General features: G+C 40.2%; 1 protein-coding gene across 1 annotated transcript in view; it reads right to left on the bottom strand.

Annotated features, from left to right (window-relative positions):
- The window catches only part of brinp1 (bone morphogenetic protein/retinoic acid inducible neural-specific 1), a 133,418-nt gene that overhangs the window by 27,950 nt on the left and 87,388 nt on the right, over positions 1-18,080 (bottom strand). Inside the window, exon 5 of the mRNA XM_061061156.1 lies at positions 11,591-11,696. Within this exon, the coding sequence (XP_060917139.1) occupies positions 11,591-11,696 (106 nt within the window). The remainder of the gene's footprint in view (positions 1-11,590; positions 11,697-18,080) is intronic.

The raw sequence follows: 18,080 nt of genomic DNA, 5'->3' as shown, positions 1-18,080 counted from the left end.
TGACACATAGCCCACGTTAGCATATAGTTTCTTAGGGGGTAAAAGAAGAAAAACTAATCTTGGTATCTTGTAGAAAATGTTTGATAGGACACGTTTTGGTTTTGCATTTGTGTTAGAGAATGTAAAACTTAACTATTGTTACTTTAAAGCTACTTTAAAGGGAGGAACATTTTGGTTTGTCTTGATTTCGGTGACCCATGTTGACAAAGCAGCATGTGTTATCTCTTTTTCAAGTAGAAGTAGAACTTTGGGACACACTTTTGGGCTTTCTTAAAACAGCCAAACATATCACTATTGCGGTTTGCCTTTCAACACTTAATCTGACAGCTACCTCACCACCCTGACTTCAGGCATTACAATAAACAATATAGAAAAAATGCTATGAAAAATCGCTTTCATAGGTCATAAAATGGCATCTATATTAATTCTGCCTTATTGCCAACTCAAAAAAATTGTTTTTCTTATTCTAATAGCTCAATATCATTAATGAGTTCATTATGACTGAACGTCTTCAGTTCCATGTTTGATCTGAAGGTTTTTTTTTTTACCTTTAAAGAAACATTAAATCATCCATTAAATTACCAACAATTAGTAGCAATGTGTTCAAACTTTTGAACAGAAAATCCTATGTGGCGCACATCCAAGCATAGTGCATACAGGTGCAAGACAATTAAATGTTTTAAAAGCATAAAAATCCTTTTGATCGAAATGTTGCCCTGTTTAAAAAAGAAAATGTTGCTCATTAGGAGCTGTACAGTGTGCAGACCTTTCTTTTTTCTCTGGTTAACTGGTGAATCTTGTGACCTTAATTTAGAGTGATACCTATTTTTCTTCTTGGGGACAAATTGAAATAATAAATATCTGATACCTTTTTTTCTCTATTTTATTTTGAAATACAAATAGTGACTCCTATTGTCGTAACACATATTCAGGCCTAAGACTACAAACGTGTTCATTCCTAGTCATGATTTAATAACATTAACACAAACACATAAAAGCCTAGAATATGTTACACCTTTTTAACTTGCATTGTTGAATACGAAGTAGAACTCTTTACGTTCAGCCAGAACCAATCCAATGGCTGAGTGACAGCGTTGTGACAAGTCCGTCCAGTATTTCTGAAGGGTTTTGTGTGAAATAAAAAAAGAAAAAGAAATGAGTTTGTGTCGAGCCAAAAAGACGCTTCAGTTCTTCCAACATTCTGTTTTTCAAAGTGCAGGTTTCCGACAGTTTGAACAATGTAGCATGTTTGTGTTTCGAGAAGAATGTGGAGAACGATGCAGAGAAAAACAGACAGCGCAACTGAGTGGCAGAGAAAGAGAACGAGACACAAATGCCTCCATCTGTTTATTGTTGTGCTCGTCCAACATTTGCTCTCCGCTGAAGATTTCCCCTCAGTAAATGATTCTCTGGTAAACCCAGGACGTTGTGTTTACTGATATACTTTAGTCTCCAAATCAATTTTTCAACCCGTCTGTCATCAAAAACAACTTAATTGATTTGTATGTTTGTTTGTCTTCCCCCATAATGTTTGCAGGCTTTTCACTCGCAGGAAGAGGGACAGGCATCGAGCGACCGAGCAATGAGTATCTCATTCATCACTCTCCGCACGACTCGCCTACAGGGCCCCTTTAATTTATTTTCACTTCACCACTTTGAAAACTGTTGGCTCAGGCTATTCTAACATATTCATAAATCTTCCCAGATAGGCTCATGGCTCCTCCAAGACGGGCTGTTGAGGAAACTGGAGGAAGAAGAAAAGAGAGGAATCGCGTGGCAGGGATTGAAAGAAGCAAATTAGTTTGCTTTTGTTGTGGAGCTAATTTATGACAGCCATATTGGAGGTGATTGGGTCCTTGGAAGGTAATGGCTTGCGGAGGTTCCAGGTCCTTTTATCTTTCTTTGGCCCAATATCAGCCACCAATTTGCCATTTTCAATCCCCAGTGTTTTCCTGTGTGTGTGTTTTGTAAATCAAATTACACCAAGAATATTCACATTTTCTGCCTAATATACGGAAAGCCCTTTGCTGATATTGCTATTTCAAAAATGGCAACAATCCAAATAAGGATTGTTGCCATTTTTGAATGAACAACTCAGACTAGGGGCCAGTTGTCCAGTACCATGCTGAAGCATGATTGTACCCCCTCCCCATTCCCCCGCTGACCTGCACTCACACTGCTCCAGGACTAACCGGGCCTGAGCACGGTTACCTCTTGTACAAAACGTCGTTATACAACACATGCATGGCTTTACGTGATCATGAAGCGTGCTCAGTTTACAAGACAGGTGGACTCAAAATTAAAAAGGGCGCACGGCCGAGTCCGTGTCCGCACATCGGAGAACAACACAGAGTTTAAGACGGCAACTTTACTGACTTTGTGGCTTATTTTGAGTCATGTTAGTCAGATACAGCCAAGCACACCTCTTCCAACTGTGCCAAGGCCAATGAAGTGTACCGTGTTTGAACATGGATCGGAGCAGTCACACTAGTCAAACGAACTGGTCTTTAGGGGAGAAGTGTGCTTGGGCACTGTACGGATTGCCTAGTGTGAGTGCGCTCTAAATGAAATAAAATGGGACTACTTATTTCCCAACACCACCTGTAACACATTTTCAAATAAGATTCTCAGTCTAATGAAAATCCTTGTTTAACTACTACTTGATAATTCCCGCCTTCATTTATTTAACACCCTTCAATAAGCTATTTTTACATCTCGGTCCCAGTGGAGGCAGGAAGTGAGAATCCAGCCAAAACCAATATCATCGGGTTTTCTAAGTTTTAGCCTGGAGAGAGGACAAACAAACAAACAAAGAACAAATTAATGTGCGGGCAACAAAAGTGTATTTAAATCCCAATTGTAATAAAGCTAAATAGTGTGGATCTTACGCTCTGATTAAACTTGAGGGACCAAACAAACTGCGATTCATTCAAAAACAGGATTCCTTTTCTGTGAGTTGCAGGCTCCCCTTTTATAGCTTTTGCAACGTATGCAGAATATTCTTTGCACAGATGTTAATTAGAAACACAAAAAAAGGTCAATTATATCATTTTCAGAGACATCAGAGTGTGTGCATGAGTGTGCTCAAATTCATCGTGGGTGACAGAGAAAGATCAATGAGTTGCTCTTGCATGTCCTCAAATAGCTCGTCCTAATAAAAAATGCTAATCCCCTTCCTTTTACCGTATCTAACTGCCAATAAAGCTGTGCATTTGGTAGCATGCACACAGTCCCTAAACTTGTCAAAATTCGAAAATAAAACCTCTGCGGATCTTATTTCCAAGCAATACAAAGTTTCCTGTTAGATAGATCAAAGCTTTGCAGAGTAATGCATGAAATCTGATGTGAAACATTTGTTCCAGTGCCATCTCTAATTCTGATGATTGTCGGGGCAAAAGCAAAAAAAAAAGGTGTTGCTTAATTTGCCAAACATTTTTTACAAAGCCAAACAGTGGGGGAGAAAAAGAAACAGAGTTTAAGCTTTGATAGGTAGCTTGCCTTGATGTCAGAGTCCAACACAGCATTCTAATCTTAATCGAAGTGAAAGCAGAGGGGGGAATATCCAGGGAGCGCCGTGTTGCCGCATTGTGTTATCTGTTGCTCGCAGCACCACTGGCTCACAGAGAGCAGACCACAGGGGTGAGAAGGAAAACATTCCTCTTTTTTGAAAACTCTGTTATTTTGGGAAGACAGTTTAAAGTGGCTGCAGGAGAAGTCTGACCACAACTAAAAAGCTTTTTTCTTCTTTTTGCATTTTAATTTCCACCCGAATGCCATCCCAGGCCTTTCCAAAAGCCGATTCCTCCACCTTCAATCACTCAGAAAGTGTTTGAAAAAGTGTGGTCTGTACAGGTCTGTAATCATTTTCTTGTGTGTATTTTCCAACAAAGTCTTTTTGCAGTTACATTTGCGCCTCAAGGTCTATAAAGTGCTGAGATTCGGAGCGACAAAAAAAAAAAAAAAAGTGGGTAAGAAGAAAAACGGCATGATTAAAAGTTTAATTAGAAGAGCCAAATGGAGTGGGTTTTCTATTACTGCATCCTTGTTGTAACTCACATGGTGCTGCATACTAATATGATCCCCCCTTATTTAATTCATAAGCAATTTAAATAGCTGGTCTAGATTAGAGTTTTTATGTGTTTATTCATTCTAAAAGAAGAAGATGGAGAGGTTGCAGAGGGAGGCTCTTGTGTTCAGTGTTTAAAAGTTGGTCAGAGAGAATCTAAGACGACATGTTCAGATGTCCAGAGTATTGATCTAGTGTCAGTATACAACTTTATAGACAGAAAATGTGTAGAAGTCAAGCAAAAAAGATTTAAGAATTAAAGATAAATGAAACTAAATACATATATAATTAATCAAAAATACAAGTGGATTGAGTTTTAGCAGCTGTGTCTTGGTGGTAGTCGGTCATCCCTCAACCGGAAGGTCCTGCAGTTGAAGTGTCCTTGGCCCCAAATGGCTCAGCTGAGGGTGCTGATTGCTCCCCCCCTTCCCCTCTCCCCTGCTCGTCTGTATTCACATTAGTAACATCGTTCCGTGCCCGAGTACACCTGTGTATGTACACAGTCAGATACAACAGGTGGCAGTAATGTACATCCACCAGCAAAAAGAGGAAGTAGCTACCATGGCAACCACTCGCGTACTGAGTCCGTCTTGCTAGCTGTGGATGTTTTGCTTATTTCTGAGATGCCAACAACGACCCTCATCCTACTTCCACATCTATCGTGCAGCTCAGGCGATGAAACGAGCCTGTGCTGCGCAGATACCACATTTTTTTAACCGTCTGGAGCCGTTTAGCATTACATCATATAGCGGCCCATTTCCCTGTTTGAGCACGGATGCGTTCACATATCCTGCTGACCATACTCGAGGACACATGACAAGCGGACTCGGGCACAGTCCCCAAGTGCTGCATGAGTCTTGTGTTCACACTGATCAAACCTGAAATGCATCAGGAATTATCGATCTGGACTCCATTCAAAGAAACAAGAATTATAATAGTTTCCTCTTCATGAGAGAACTAATAAAGCTTGCATTTTTACTTCTTACAAATTTGCCTCATAATGTTTTTGCCGAACATTATTCCTTAATTGCAAGTAAATCACGAGAAAAAAATATCTTTTTTCTACTTTTTTTCTTTTTTCTCATGTCGCTGAAGTCACTCAAATTCAATCTGCTGTAAAACATATATTCTATGTTCAACTGAGACTCAACAGAGGAACTGTTGCTCCATGATAATGTTATGGATCAAGGAATGATGTGCGTTGACGTTGCAGACGTTAACGCTGCACGGAAAAGGAAGTCTTGCCTGGAGGTCGTTCAACGCTAAACGTTGGCTTCCCTTGAATTCCCTTGAATTCCCGAGGAATTAACATCCTCCATTCTCATATATCATCTGTCAGACGGTGATAGATGATAATTGCCGAAGGGTTCGGAGACTGGCGGGCGTGTGCATGGGTATGAATGGGATTAGTTAATACTGATTGACACTTTACATAGCAGCCTCTGCCACGAGTGTGGGTGAATGCAGTGTGAATGGGTCAATGTGACATGCGATGTAAAAAGCAGCTTTGAGTAGTCAGAAGGCTAAAAGGGTGAAACACAAACTCAAGTCCATTTACTGGGTAGACAAAGGGATGTCGTGTAAGTGTCCAAAAGAACAATCTAAGAAAGACTCAAATTGTGCAAGAAAAATAAAAGTGCAAAAGCTGACAAAATGCACTTGTTGTGGGTTGTTACTTCTCTCCAGACAGTGCGAGCGGGAGATCACATACACAAATCTGACATCTCATCTGAGTCCCATGAACAAGAAAAGGGATGTGCAAAACTGTGATTCTGAATGTATGCCTTCTAAAAAGTATAATTCTGAACTTATTCAAAAACCTTTTTATTCCCCAACTGGTAGATATTTGGACAGCTTTCTCAAATAAAACCAAAATCTTTATCATCCATCCTCACAGACAGCAGAGAGAGAAGCCCCGGCTAGACAAGGGGCTTCATGGAAATGCTCAAAAAACCCTAAAAAAACACACAAGTGGAATGAAAATGTGTTAGTCATTTTCCCCATAGCCCAGACTGCATTCATAACTCAAATTAGGTCAATGAAGTCAGTCATCAGTCAGTCAGCCTTCATTCTTGGTTATTCTCATCCAGGCAGTGTAGTGCTGACATCTCTGCATATCTCTTAGCCAGTGTGTATTTAGGTAAATTTAGTTGACAAAGTGGCTGGAGGCCCTTTTTCAGTTTAAGGGTAGGAATGCCTTGGGCTGAAAGCTGAAACATTTGGCTGCATTTTCCTCGGTGCTGGTATATGAGAAGAAAACATACATTGCAATCTTTGGACCAACATTGAAAGCACACACAATCTTATCTTATCACAAATGGTTTGGTTAGAACAGCAAAGCAAAGCAAAGAAAACAAAGAGGCACTTTTATTCATTCTTACTGAGAATCCAAAACTGGAAAACTAAAGAAAGATTGGTTATTTAAATATGAGTTTATGAATCTGATACCAGGATACAAAATAAGAGTTTATTTTTCCATATTTTACTCAGATCAATTTGCCATGGGTCAAATTTGGTTTCAATATAACATTTGTCGTATTGGTGGGATCTGGTGCAGGTGTAATACCAAGAAAAGCATGCAAAGCATTGACCACACCTCGATGAAATGCGCACCGCTCATTGTAATGCAATATGGCAAATGATCTAAATCTTCTCTTTGGGGGTCAATCATTGATGAGAAATGATCTGCAGTTGATAGTTTCCAACAATTTGTGTCCTTAATCTCAATCAAAGATTCATATGAGGTAACAAATTGTTTTAAACTTTCCTATTTTGGATTCTCATTTGAATATTTAAAGAATAGCTATCCTGTTCAAACAGGACTATAATGCTGTATTCACACATGCAAAAAACTCCTGGAAATTTACCAGAATGTCTGCATTGAGCTACAGACTTTTTTTCCACCAGCCCCATAGTGGAATTTCCTCATGAAGTCAGGATGAGCCAGTGTGTTAAAGCAGAAGGAAGTATTCTGGAAAATTCACTGCAGGCGAACTGGAGGGGGTGATTACTGGTTTATATCATGTGACCAGTGAGCGACCAGTGCGATCCTCACGCAGGTCATGAAGCTGCTTAATGCTCTTTTCTGCTCGCCACTCTTTCATTGATACATTGGAAGTATCCACTCACACTTAGCGTTGGTATAATGGTAAAAACATTTATTATTATTTATTTGCCTTGAAAATACTAGGGAAGCTCTTTTTGCCTCATGAGCCCCTGTCCTTCCTGTATACTGTAAGGGACAGGTGTGAATAAAAACTTTGGAAATTTACAGGAGTGGGCTGTCCTGAAATGCATGTGTGAACTACATCAACTCTTCATGTGTTATTCGAGGACAGAATCAATCAGGTACACATATTTCCACATTATTAGAAGCAAGCTTAATTTTCAAGTACAATTTTGGCTCCATAGGATTTTGAAAGCAAGCCAACCAAACTAATACCCTTGCTCGCACTAGCTGTGTGACTAAGAAGGGTAAAAAACTAAAAAGATTGCATCAGAGTTTAAAGAGTTCAGCTCTCCCCGTCTTTCTTTGATGTCTACCTGTGATCCATTACCGCATGAGAATAGGTATGCATTCTCCTTCAGTTCTTTATTGATTGATCCCACCAAACATTTAAAATAGTCAGGCTCTTAAGCCCAGTAGAGTCCTGCAACACAGGTTTAGCGGTTCTGTTTGAACCTCATCCTTTGTCCCAAAAGTCTTTCCTGCTCCATCTGATCAAATTCAGAAAAGTGGACTGAGTAAATACACAGAAACCACCATAAAGAGCTAAATCTAAAGTAGCAACATGTCCATGGTGTTCACTATTAAAGAATATTGTCAGTCTTCCTATCAGATTTAACACAAATGGTCTCCTTACAGATTATGTTTAGTGATCGGTGTAAACTCTAAAATAACAATTTGAGCTGAAATATTGCATCATGTGCATATTTTGCATCTCAGAAAGTGCTGTTAGTGATCCGTGATCTTCCACATTGGCCGGATTTGACTCCTCCCCACCGTTTAAATGCCAAAAGTTTGCGATTTAGTTAATTGCCTGGTAAAAGGTCACTAGGCATCGGAGAACGAGACACATCGTGGGTGTTCATTAGCTGTGCTGAGAGCTGCTAGTGCATATAAGAGCAGTTCTGGGCACAGACAATGTCTTTCTCCTCAAGGGATACTTTGTGAAGTCCATTTATGGCTGGTTGTCAAAGAAGAGGACAATGCCGTCAAAGCTTTTGTTTTTTCGGGCATTCACTGTAAAGCCCAGCCAAGGGGACACAGTGAATCTGTTAGGAAATCTAACTGCCTTTTGTGCAAATAAATGGAGATCAAGCTGCTTTTGGAACTGCTGTGACGTTCACAAGTTGCTCCAATTGCCTAAAACTAAACCTTGCGATTTTTTACATATCAAATTATTCTAAGTGCTCCCAAACCACTCGACCAAAGTAGAGTGGTATTTTTTAAAATATCACTCAGTAACTATACAGTACCTTCAAATTGAGCCGCAATCTTAAGCAGATGATAAAAATACTAAAATACTAAAATACACCAAACAGGCCAAAGACAAAATTTAACAGTAATCCATCTATCCATCCATCCATCCATCCATTATCTATAGTACTCTTCCCGTTCTGGGTCCTAGGGCCAATCCCAGTTAACATTGGGTGAGAGGCATGGTACACCCTGAACTGGTTGCCAATTACAGGGCTGACATACTGAAAAGGACAACCAGCCACGCACACATTCACACCTACGGGCCATTAAGAGTCACCAATTAACCTAACGAGCATGTCTTTGGACTGTGGGAGGAAGCGGGAGTATCCGGAGGGAACCCATGCACGCCCGGGGGAGAACATGCAAACTCCTCCACACAGAAAGGCCCTGTCCCGAGTCCTGTCTCTGTATCCTTTCTGGGAGGTTTTCTGCCTCCCTTCCCTCGATGTTTTTTGTGTTTCCCTGTATGAGTGTGAGTTTACCTGTTTTATTGCCAGTGGATTTAGCTGACTCTGAGACTCTCGCTGTTCATCAAACTTGACCCTGCCAACCTTCTGCCTGGTCCCAACCTGCATTCTGCCTGTCCCTGGCTCAGTCGAAGAATGCTTACAGCTCTTGGATTTATTGAACTGGTGTGTCCTGCCTCTTTGTCATGTACCCACTGAGGTCATCACTATTGATTATCCACACGGATCCCTTTTTTTCCTGTGTTCTGCATTTGGGTCCGAACACTCCCAGTTATAGTTTCAAGTAAATGCCAATACATTAAGCTTACAATGTGATAATTTTGTCTTAAAAGGATTTCAACAAATACCTTTAATCCCTTTGCAACTACCAAAACATGTGACGCTAAACCTCCCCAACACAAAAGCAACCGCGACCAGCAATCCTTGCAGCACCCCGGAAGGATATTTGAACAACAATAAAGTCAACGCCCCTCTAGCTCACGAGCATCAATGAAACAATGCCCCAAGAATGAAACATTTAGCATTCATGGCAACATTTTAAATGACTTATTACAAAATCTATTACACTATTAATTTCTTTTGGCAATCAATCAACTAACACCACATGTACACCCACCAGTGTTTGCTTTCCGAGATCTTTGAACTGCATGTGGTTTTGGAATGGTGAGTTGCTTGGTGCACTGATAAACATATCAAAGTATCGACCATCTCTGTGTTTCTCTGTCATCTCTGCTTGAGGTTGTTGACACAAAGGAAAAAAATGGCCTATGGACACAGCCTCATGTTTCTTAATATCAGCACATATCTTTAAAGAATAAAAGAGAGAACCCTAGTGATCCAGAATAATTTAGTATTATTCTGCGCTCTCCCTGTATGGCTGAAAAAACAACACTATTTTGAAGCAGGATGAATTGCCTGGGAAGTGCAGAAAACATAAGAACCATTAATCCAACCATCATGGGAGTCAATGCAGACAAAAGCTTTTGACCCAAATGAAGGAAAATATTCAACCTATACCAGTGTGGTTTGCAAAGTGGAGCTTATTTTTTCTCTGAATGCAAACCGCGGACTTGACTTGACAGAAATATATCGTTCGCCAAGGGATTAAATATACGGCTAATTGTTACCCATACAAGTGTTAATGGCAGAAGGAGAACATGCTGAATTAAATGATTGGATCCCATTATAAATATATTTAAGCAGCATAGACCTTAAAAGCTCTCCATTGACTGCACGCCTCTCCATGGGCTGTGTGAAGTGCTATCACTTTGAAGAGCACCATGAAGAGCACTATGACTGCTGAAGAAGTTACACCCTCAGCTGTCTTCCTAATTAAAGGCAGAGTCAATAATTGCTCTTAAAAGAATGCATTTTTAGGGAGATAACTTAACACCTTGGCTCACCCTTCACCCACACACAAAATGCAACCAACACACACACACATTCACACATAATTTGGCCTCATATAAAACCCGAAGCCAGAAACCAATCAAAAAAAGCTTTGGCATTCTTTTGGAGCCCAAAGAAAGAATCTTTCCCAGGCCTGTCATCTATCAATCGCGTAGCAAAACAGTCTTCAAAGAGCAAGGCTAATGCATTTGATGCATGACAATAAAGCTTTTCCCAAAACCTATGGAGTCCTTTGAATAAGTGGCAGTCGAGGACTTAAAAGTGTTCCTTTGACAAACCACTTAGTTCTCTGATTTTTGAGGACGAGTAATGATCCCTTCAGATGGGAACAAAAAAAAAGAAAAGGGGAGGGGATTGAAAAAGCGGCTTCTGTGATTCTCAAAACCGGTTTTTAATAACCTGCATAAACTCGAATAAATCAAAGAACCAATCACGCTATTCAAACACTTGACCACAGTTACACAGCGTTTCATCATTCCCTTTTCCCCAGGGTGACTGTCACAGCGAGAAATCCTTCTCTTCCGCTAATTATTGGCTGTGTCAATGTTTAAGAAAATGAAAATCTTGTTTTAAAGAACAGAACCACTAATGGGCAAAAAGTTGCTATTTGCATTCACTGACAAATGATCTGTGAGTGACGTGCACACGGTCTATTTTTTAAATATCGAGTAAGGGAAGTGATTAATTTATGTTTTGAATACTCATTTTGGAAATGTTCCAATGGACTAAAAATACACCAAAGTTCAACTCTGAACTATAAGCACAGCTATAACCTGCAGAATCTTCTAATTGTCTCGTCATATACTGTGGCTGCATGGACAGAAGTACCTTTTGCTCCAATTTCTGAGAAGTTTGCATATTTCATGCAACTGTTTGGAATGCAGGTGCGTCTATGAACATGTTTTAAGAGACACTTAAGAACGCAGTCACGTTAGAACACGAGCAGACAGAGGATCGTATTTCCTTCCCCCAGAGGCGTCTGCCGAGCAAATCTATCCTGGTCCCAATTAAAAAAACACATTGACATTCAATTCTTAAGAGGACACCAGCTATGTGCCGTATCCCCTCGATAACATGTCTTGTGCAACTACAGTTTGCCCCTAATTTTAGAGGCCAAAAAATGTACCCATGTGGAAAAATACCGACATGCTGGGTGTGGAATACCTTGTAGATGGATCTTGCTCTCAGGGCTCTGCAGAAGGATCGAGCTGACCGAGTCCAGATTGTCATAGCTACTGCATCCAAGTGGGCCCGTCCGAGTCTCCGTCACCTGCGAAATAATTAAGACACATTTCAGAAGGAGTCGAGGCGAGAGCTCTCCCCCACATGCCTGATAATGCTTTCAACACATCACAAGCTTACACAAGCTATTAAGACTGTCAGCAAGCAGAGGGATGTTACCACCTGTTCATTACTGCTGTCAGTGGATAATGTCACAGTCATTAGACGACTTTCTTTCTTTGATCGACTTCGACTCACATGTGCTAATTGAACCGAGTTCACACCTTCTGGCCCCGCAGACAAAGTAAGATTATGATTTAACAGGATGTATTGTGACAGTTTCTGACACATGAAACGTGTTTTATAATGGTACAATTTTTTTCCCCACCACGAGCCGTAATGTGAGGACTAATTGAGTCAATGCTCAAAAAGAAGGCTTAATTGCATTTTGAACAACAGCTTTGCATAATGCAGCAGCTGGTGACATGTCCAACTTGCTGCAAGGATTGCAAAAAGCTTTTCTGAGGGAGAAACATTAAAAGCCATTTTTTTTTTGTCTTGAACCGTGTCCTTGTGCCAATCGAAGAAAAAAAAAGTAGACCTGAGAGAAAAGCAGTGGCTCTTCTTGCCCACCCCAAACCCCCTGTCAAAAGACATAATGGTGCTATTGAGATGTGAAAAGGCTACCTTTAAAATATACAGCCTTCACATTTGAGACCTTGAAGAGGCTGCTGTTGAAAAGAAAATAAAGGACTGAAATCTCTCCTCTTTTCAGTTGCCTTAGCTCGTTAAATTGTTCCAGCAGTTTCTAATAGTACTTTTAGCGCTTTTACAGGGCTTCAAGATGACAAATGAGGTTTTACTCAACAAAGGAGATTAAAGGGGAGATTAGATGAGTCTCATGAAAAAAAATAAACCTGGTGATTTTATCTTGCAACTCTTTGTTCAGCTGCACAAAAATAAAAGAAAGGCAGTGGATCTATAATTTGCACAGACTCAATGAAACAGTAATTGTACTTTCACACATGCACAAAAGTCCCGAAAAAGTCCTGAACTGTTCAAGTCTAGCAGCGCGTGTGAATGCAAACAGATACATTTTTCCTGCCCGCCCACTAGTACATTTTCCACATGGAGTCAGGGTGATCTGATGTGAGAACGCAGCAGGAAATATTCAGGAAAATTCACCACAAGAGTGTGATCTCCACGCACTAAATGAAACTGTTTCATTAAAATACTGTTTGCCGGTATTTTCTTCTCTTTTCTTCTGCTCTTTTGTTGATATTGTTACCGTGTTGAACTGCACAGAGGATCACCATTAAGGCAACATTTCCCATTAGAGCGTCAGACTCTGTTGCTTCATCTGCCCCTTCCATGCAATTCTTTTATTTATTTTTTTATTTTTTTACGTCATATCCTGCCACCTGAACCCCAACTCCCCACCCCCACAAGACAGGTGGTGTGATTTTAGTACTCACACTACGGTTTTATTTTAAAGCTACAGTAACTTGTCATTATATGTAAATTACGTCAATATCAGACCCGATACCGATATTAGATTGTTTCCGTCCCATCTCCAATATTGTTCATAAAGAAAATGTTTTGAGAGAAAGAAAGGTTTGTAAAGGAAATACACTTGTAATTATGAGATTAGAAGGCTAAAGCTTTGCATAAGAAATGACCATTATATTAATAAGATTAGAAGGCTTAGATGCAGTTGGAGGGTTTCTCAAGCTGATCCACAGGATTGGGATTGGGGCCAATTTGGATGCAGTCTGCTGAGTTTTCAATATTAGCTTAGTGTAACCTTTTTTTTTTTTTTTTTACTGCTGGTGCATTAACTGTTTATAAAAACATTAAAACAAGAAACATTAACTAGCTTTATTTACAGTAGTTGAAACCTATCACTGCGTTGTGCTTCAGACTGAACTGAGGTCTTAAAAAATGGCTAAAACCCGACAAAAGCATCACACTGATATAAAAAAAAAAAGACCAGATTAACAATTTGTTTGCAACATTAGTAACTTGTACATTCTCCGTGCTGGTGTGTGTGTGTGTGTGTTTGGTTTGAGATTGACAGTTTGATGCCATATTTCCTGTCTTTAATGTTGATCCTGCAGCAGATGGTGGGCTGACAAGCAAGAAATTAGACAGATGTATATCTTACCCTTGGCATCAGACTGTAGGAGGTGGGGGGAGGGTTGCTGCAGAATCATGGGGAGACAGACAGGGACAGACCGTGCAGGAGAACTATGCAGTCCTTACTATTAAACGATTTTGGTTTCAACCAGCTCTGCTTATTTTAACTTCACTTGGATACAGCGTGTTCAACACAATGCTGCCACATAATTATTATACACTTTTATTACTTTTAATGCATGTTTACACAATATGGGCCTGGTTTACAAAAGGTATTGCACAGCTTTTTGCACTGTGAAACTGAATCAAAAAGACTTGTAATTAGAGGAGGGGAAAACAATAAAAATAAATTTATGCAAAAATAGAGATTCTTATCTTCTGAGATTTTAAATAGATTCATAACCTCCAAAAATCGTTTTTTTTTGTTTGTATTTTTTTTTGGGGGGGGGAGTCACTCCCTGCTCAGTGCTAATGCTAGCTTTTTAACTCAGGAGAATGCCAAATGGAGGAGAAAGGAATTTAACCACTCTCACAGATGACTGGAGTAGCTCCTGAAGTTTGTACTAATTCAAAAATAGACTTTGAATCCATGGATCCACAATCGCTTTGAATCAAAAAATAGATTCTCAATTGAATCCAAAGACTCCCAGCCCTACTTATAAAGGTAAAGCTCCCCTACATCTGCTGCACAGCAAACAGCATCTCTGTGTGCTGCTGCTGTTTGTGTTTATTTAAATGAACCGTCCTCCATTTATTTTAGGGGTAAAAAAAATCCCCATATTAAGCAATTCAGCCTCATTGCACAAAGTGTCTAATTCACAAACACCAGCTCAAATAGCCACTCAAAGTTAGAGTTTTAAACACCTCCTTTTTGAAACGAGGTGGTAACTACGTTGGAGTATTTCTAAGAGAAGTCAAGCACAAACTTTCAGTGAACAGGAAACAATTGTGTCTCTTTATGACTAAAACATAAATTATCTGTTAATAAAGCCTGCAAAAATATTTGGACATTGCTATAATTAATATAAACAGGGAATTAATAAATCCGTCGGGCTGTCAGCAGCTCGATGCTTCGTTCACACGTGTTTAGTGGTGTGAATCTGTCCCGCATGACAGGGATTTGAGTGTTATTGTTTTTTTTTTTTCTTCTGAAGACTGTTTTGTGATTGATAGATGACAGGCCCGGAAACAATTCTTTCTTTTGGCTCCAGAAGAACGCCAAAGCTTTTTTTGATTGGTTTCTGGCTCAAGGTATTTTTCTTTTCTCTTTGAGTGAAGTTTTCCCTTCGCTGCACCATCTTTATATTGACAATAAATTGCTCGGTCGGCATGAGAGCGCAGCTCCGCGCAGAGTAAAGGTGTAGGTAGCTGCTCTCAAGATTCTGACGAAAGCATGGAGGAGGGAGCAGAGGGACGCCAGCAAAGACATGGTCCATCTTTAATTTCTGCTTTCAAACCACATTTGATTTTAAAGCTACAGTCACTGGTCATTACTTAATCAAGCAACAACCAGACGCATGTTATTCTTTGTTGCCTGTTTCAAAATGTAAACCCCCTCTTCTTAAAACGGTATGAGCTTTTCTTCTGTGATGTTCATGTGTTGTGTGTGGGCCCACTGAACTGCAATTCTTAGGCCGATAATGTGCATAACCATGCCAGGACCTTTTACAAAATGTATTTCAGTCAGCTCTAAAAGCTGATCGGAGCCAGGCCAAGGAAGCCAGAAGGCTATCGATAAGGCTTACTGGTGCAATGTGCACATGCTGATATTGTTAAATGACATCTAAGGAGGGCCCGTTCACTGGGCCTTTCAGGGAGCCAGCCATTTATTTGGGCATGCATTACTCCACCAGCCTTACTCCATCATTAGCTTTCAACTGAAGACTAGGGGCCCAAGTCAAAACAGTGTGATCCCAAAACGAAATAGAGTGAATGTGTTTTCCTGTTTGTATAAAAACTGGAAATATTTCTTAATAGTCATGTAATGTGTTTAAATGCTAAAACAGTTGAGCAATGATTGTATCTCTGCATTTTCATCTGACTCGCAGCTTTCTATCGTCATTCCCTTTGGCAACGGTGTTCTTTGCAAATGCACCTCGTGGCCCTGCATAAAGTGCACACACAGATTGATTACGGGGCTACACTTGCCTATCACACTCTACCATCTTGATGGCTGCTGACGCTGCTCTATTCTTCCGTGTTTTGTTGTCGCCAAATGAATTACTTCCCTCAAAAGGTTGTGTTGCATGATCCATGGTGACTGAGCAAAGTGAAAATCTGTCCTCTTGTCCCCGACGGACATGTTCTCCCGGTGGCAGAGCAGCCAGCACACACATACACTTTCCGGGCGGGGGGGGGGGGGGGGGGGGGGGGGGGGGGGGGGGTGGTGGCTGTGCATAAACATGAGCACAGCTTGCATCAGCCAGTTCAGCATATAGTAATTTTCCTCCAAGAATTATTGGAAGCCGGACTGGAAGCAGACATATGCAGCTTTATGGATTAGAGACTGACCCTTGTAATCTGAATGACTTTAGGAAAAGTAGTACGCAGCACTTGTTCCCCTCTCTCTCTCTTTTTTTTTTTTCTTTCTCTCGTGCACACAGAGCGCTGTGCACCAGATTATGAAAATGGAGTATAACGTAATAAAAATACAAGGAGCAATCAAAGGACTGAAGTGGGCCGAGGGGGACTTAGAAGGATTTGGATTATTAAGCAGAACACAACAGTGGAATCCCACTGGGCACAGACTATATCACAGCCCGCAGTCAGAAACCACGAGTCTGGAACATCCTCTATAATTGTCATCTGTCATCAAGAAAAGCATCTAACCAAGTAAATAAGAGATGATGCACTTGAGATCCTAAGTTTCCTCTGTTCCTGTTTTTTTTTTTCAGTTGGCGACCAAACATACTATTCCCAAAGCTCCAAATGTTGGAAAGCAAAGTTTTCTCTTGACTGTGCAAACTTCATTTTTTTTTTCAAAGTGAAAAATTCCTCCTGGTGGGATGGAAGCAGTGCAGCGGCAGTACATCAGGTGTGTGTGTGCGTGCATGCCAAAGTATATGTCTGTGTATCTTACTCAATACTGCTTTGTTGTTTCCCTGTTATAATGATTTCCATAAGGGCCCTCTGACTGTCAGCTACATGCATAATCAGCTGCTAAAGAACCAAGGAAACATATGACCTCGAGCATATTAGCTTAACCCTTAAAGCAGCTGGATAAACAAATAGCCTTTTAACTGTTGAATTTGAAATAAGATATTTGCGCCCTGAGGAAAGATTAAGCGCTTCCCAATTATCCCTCTTATGTCCGACTCAAAAGTTACATAACCTACCACATGGCCTTTAGTTGCCAAGACAACCAAAACAGCATTGCCACCATCAACAGACCCAGGCTCTGTTAATGCGAGCAAACTAGGTAGTGACGATGCAGATATTCCCTACCCCACCACATGCCCCATATTGCGGTGGCATACTGTAGTTAAGCCACTCTAATTAGGCAGCTGTATTAAATCTGTACAGTGTATTTATCTTACAACTCGTTGCCAGGACTGGCCATGTTGCTTTTAGCAAACACAGGCTAACTCACTCTTGTCCGGCTGACCTTTCCAATGCACCTTGCCTTTAATAAAGCACCAATTAAAAAACCTCATTAGGAGCTTGGAGTTTGAAAATGTCTCTCGGATTGTTTCCTTAATACAGAGTTTGAAACATTGACGAGTCAACATGGGAGGCAAAGGACCAAAAAAATAAAAATGCACGCTATTATTGTACTTCTTGGAGGGTAATTGCAGAATACAATATGATCATGGAGTATTGAGAAGTGAGATAATTGATGGCCTCTAAGAACGTCAATTGTAGGATTAATGTCCCAAGACGCATGCCTAATGAGAGTGATTGCAAATGAGGTCATTTTCAGTCAAAGATGATCAATTTGTTTAACAAACACTGTCCAATCAATACATTTTTTACATCATCTGAATGGTATTATCATTTGAAATAAGCATTGTTTGAGTATTATATACCGATTTATTTAATTCACTTTGAGCTATAATGAATGGAAGCCAATGAAACGGCTATAATGAATCGCTATAGACTTGTATAAATAATTATATTATTATTTAATTAATAATAGCTTTACATTAGCACCGCTGTCCTGTCAGAGTGGAGAAGGAGAAATCATTCGAATCGGATACCACCCTTGGATATGTATTGACTGCTTCACTTGTGCCATTAAAAGCCCCTTTTCAGCAAGTTCATTAAAATTATCACAGCACACGGAGCTCTCATTATTTCT

This window comes from Labrus mixtus, chromosome 17, assembly GCF_963584025.1.
Source record: "Labrus mixtus chromosome 17, fLabMix1.1, whole genome shotgun sequence".
NCBI classification, from domain to species: Eukaryota; Metazoa; Chordata; class Actinopteri; order Labriformes; family Labridae; genus Labrus; species Labrus mixtus.
This window is presented reverse-complemented; position numbering and strand designations above follow the sequence as displayed.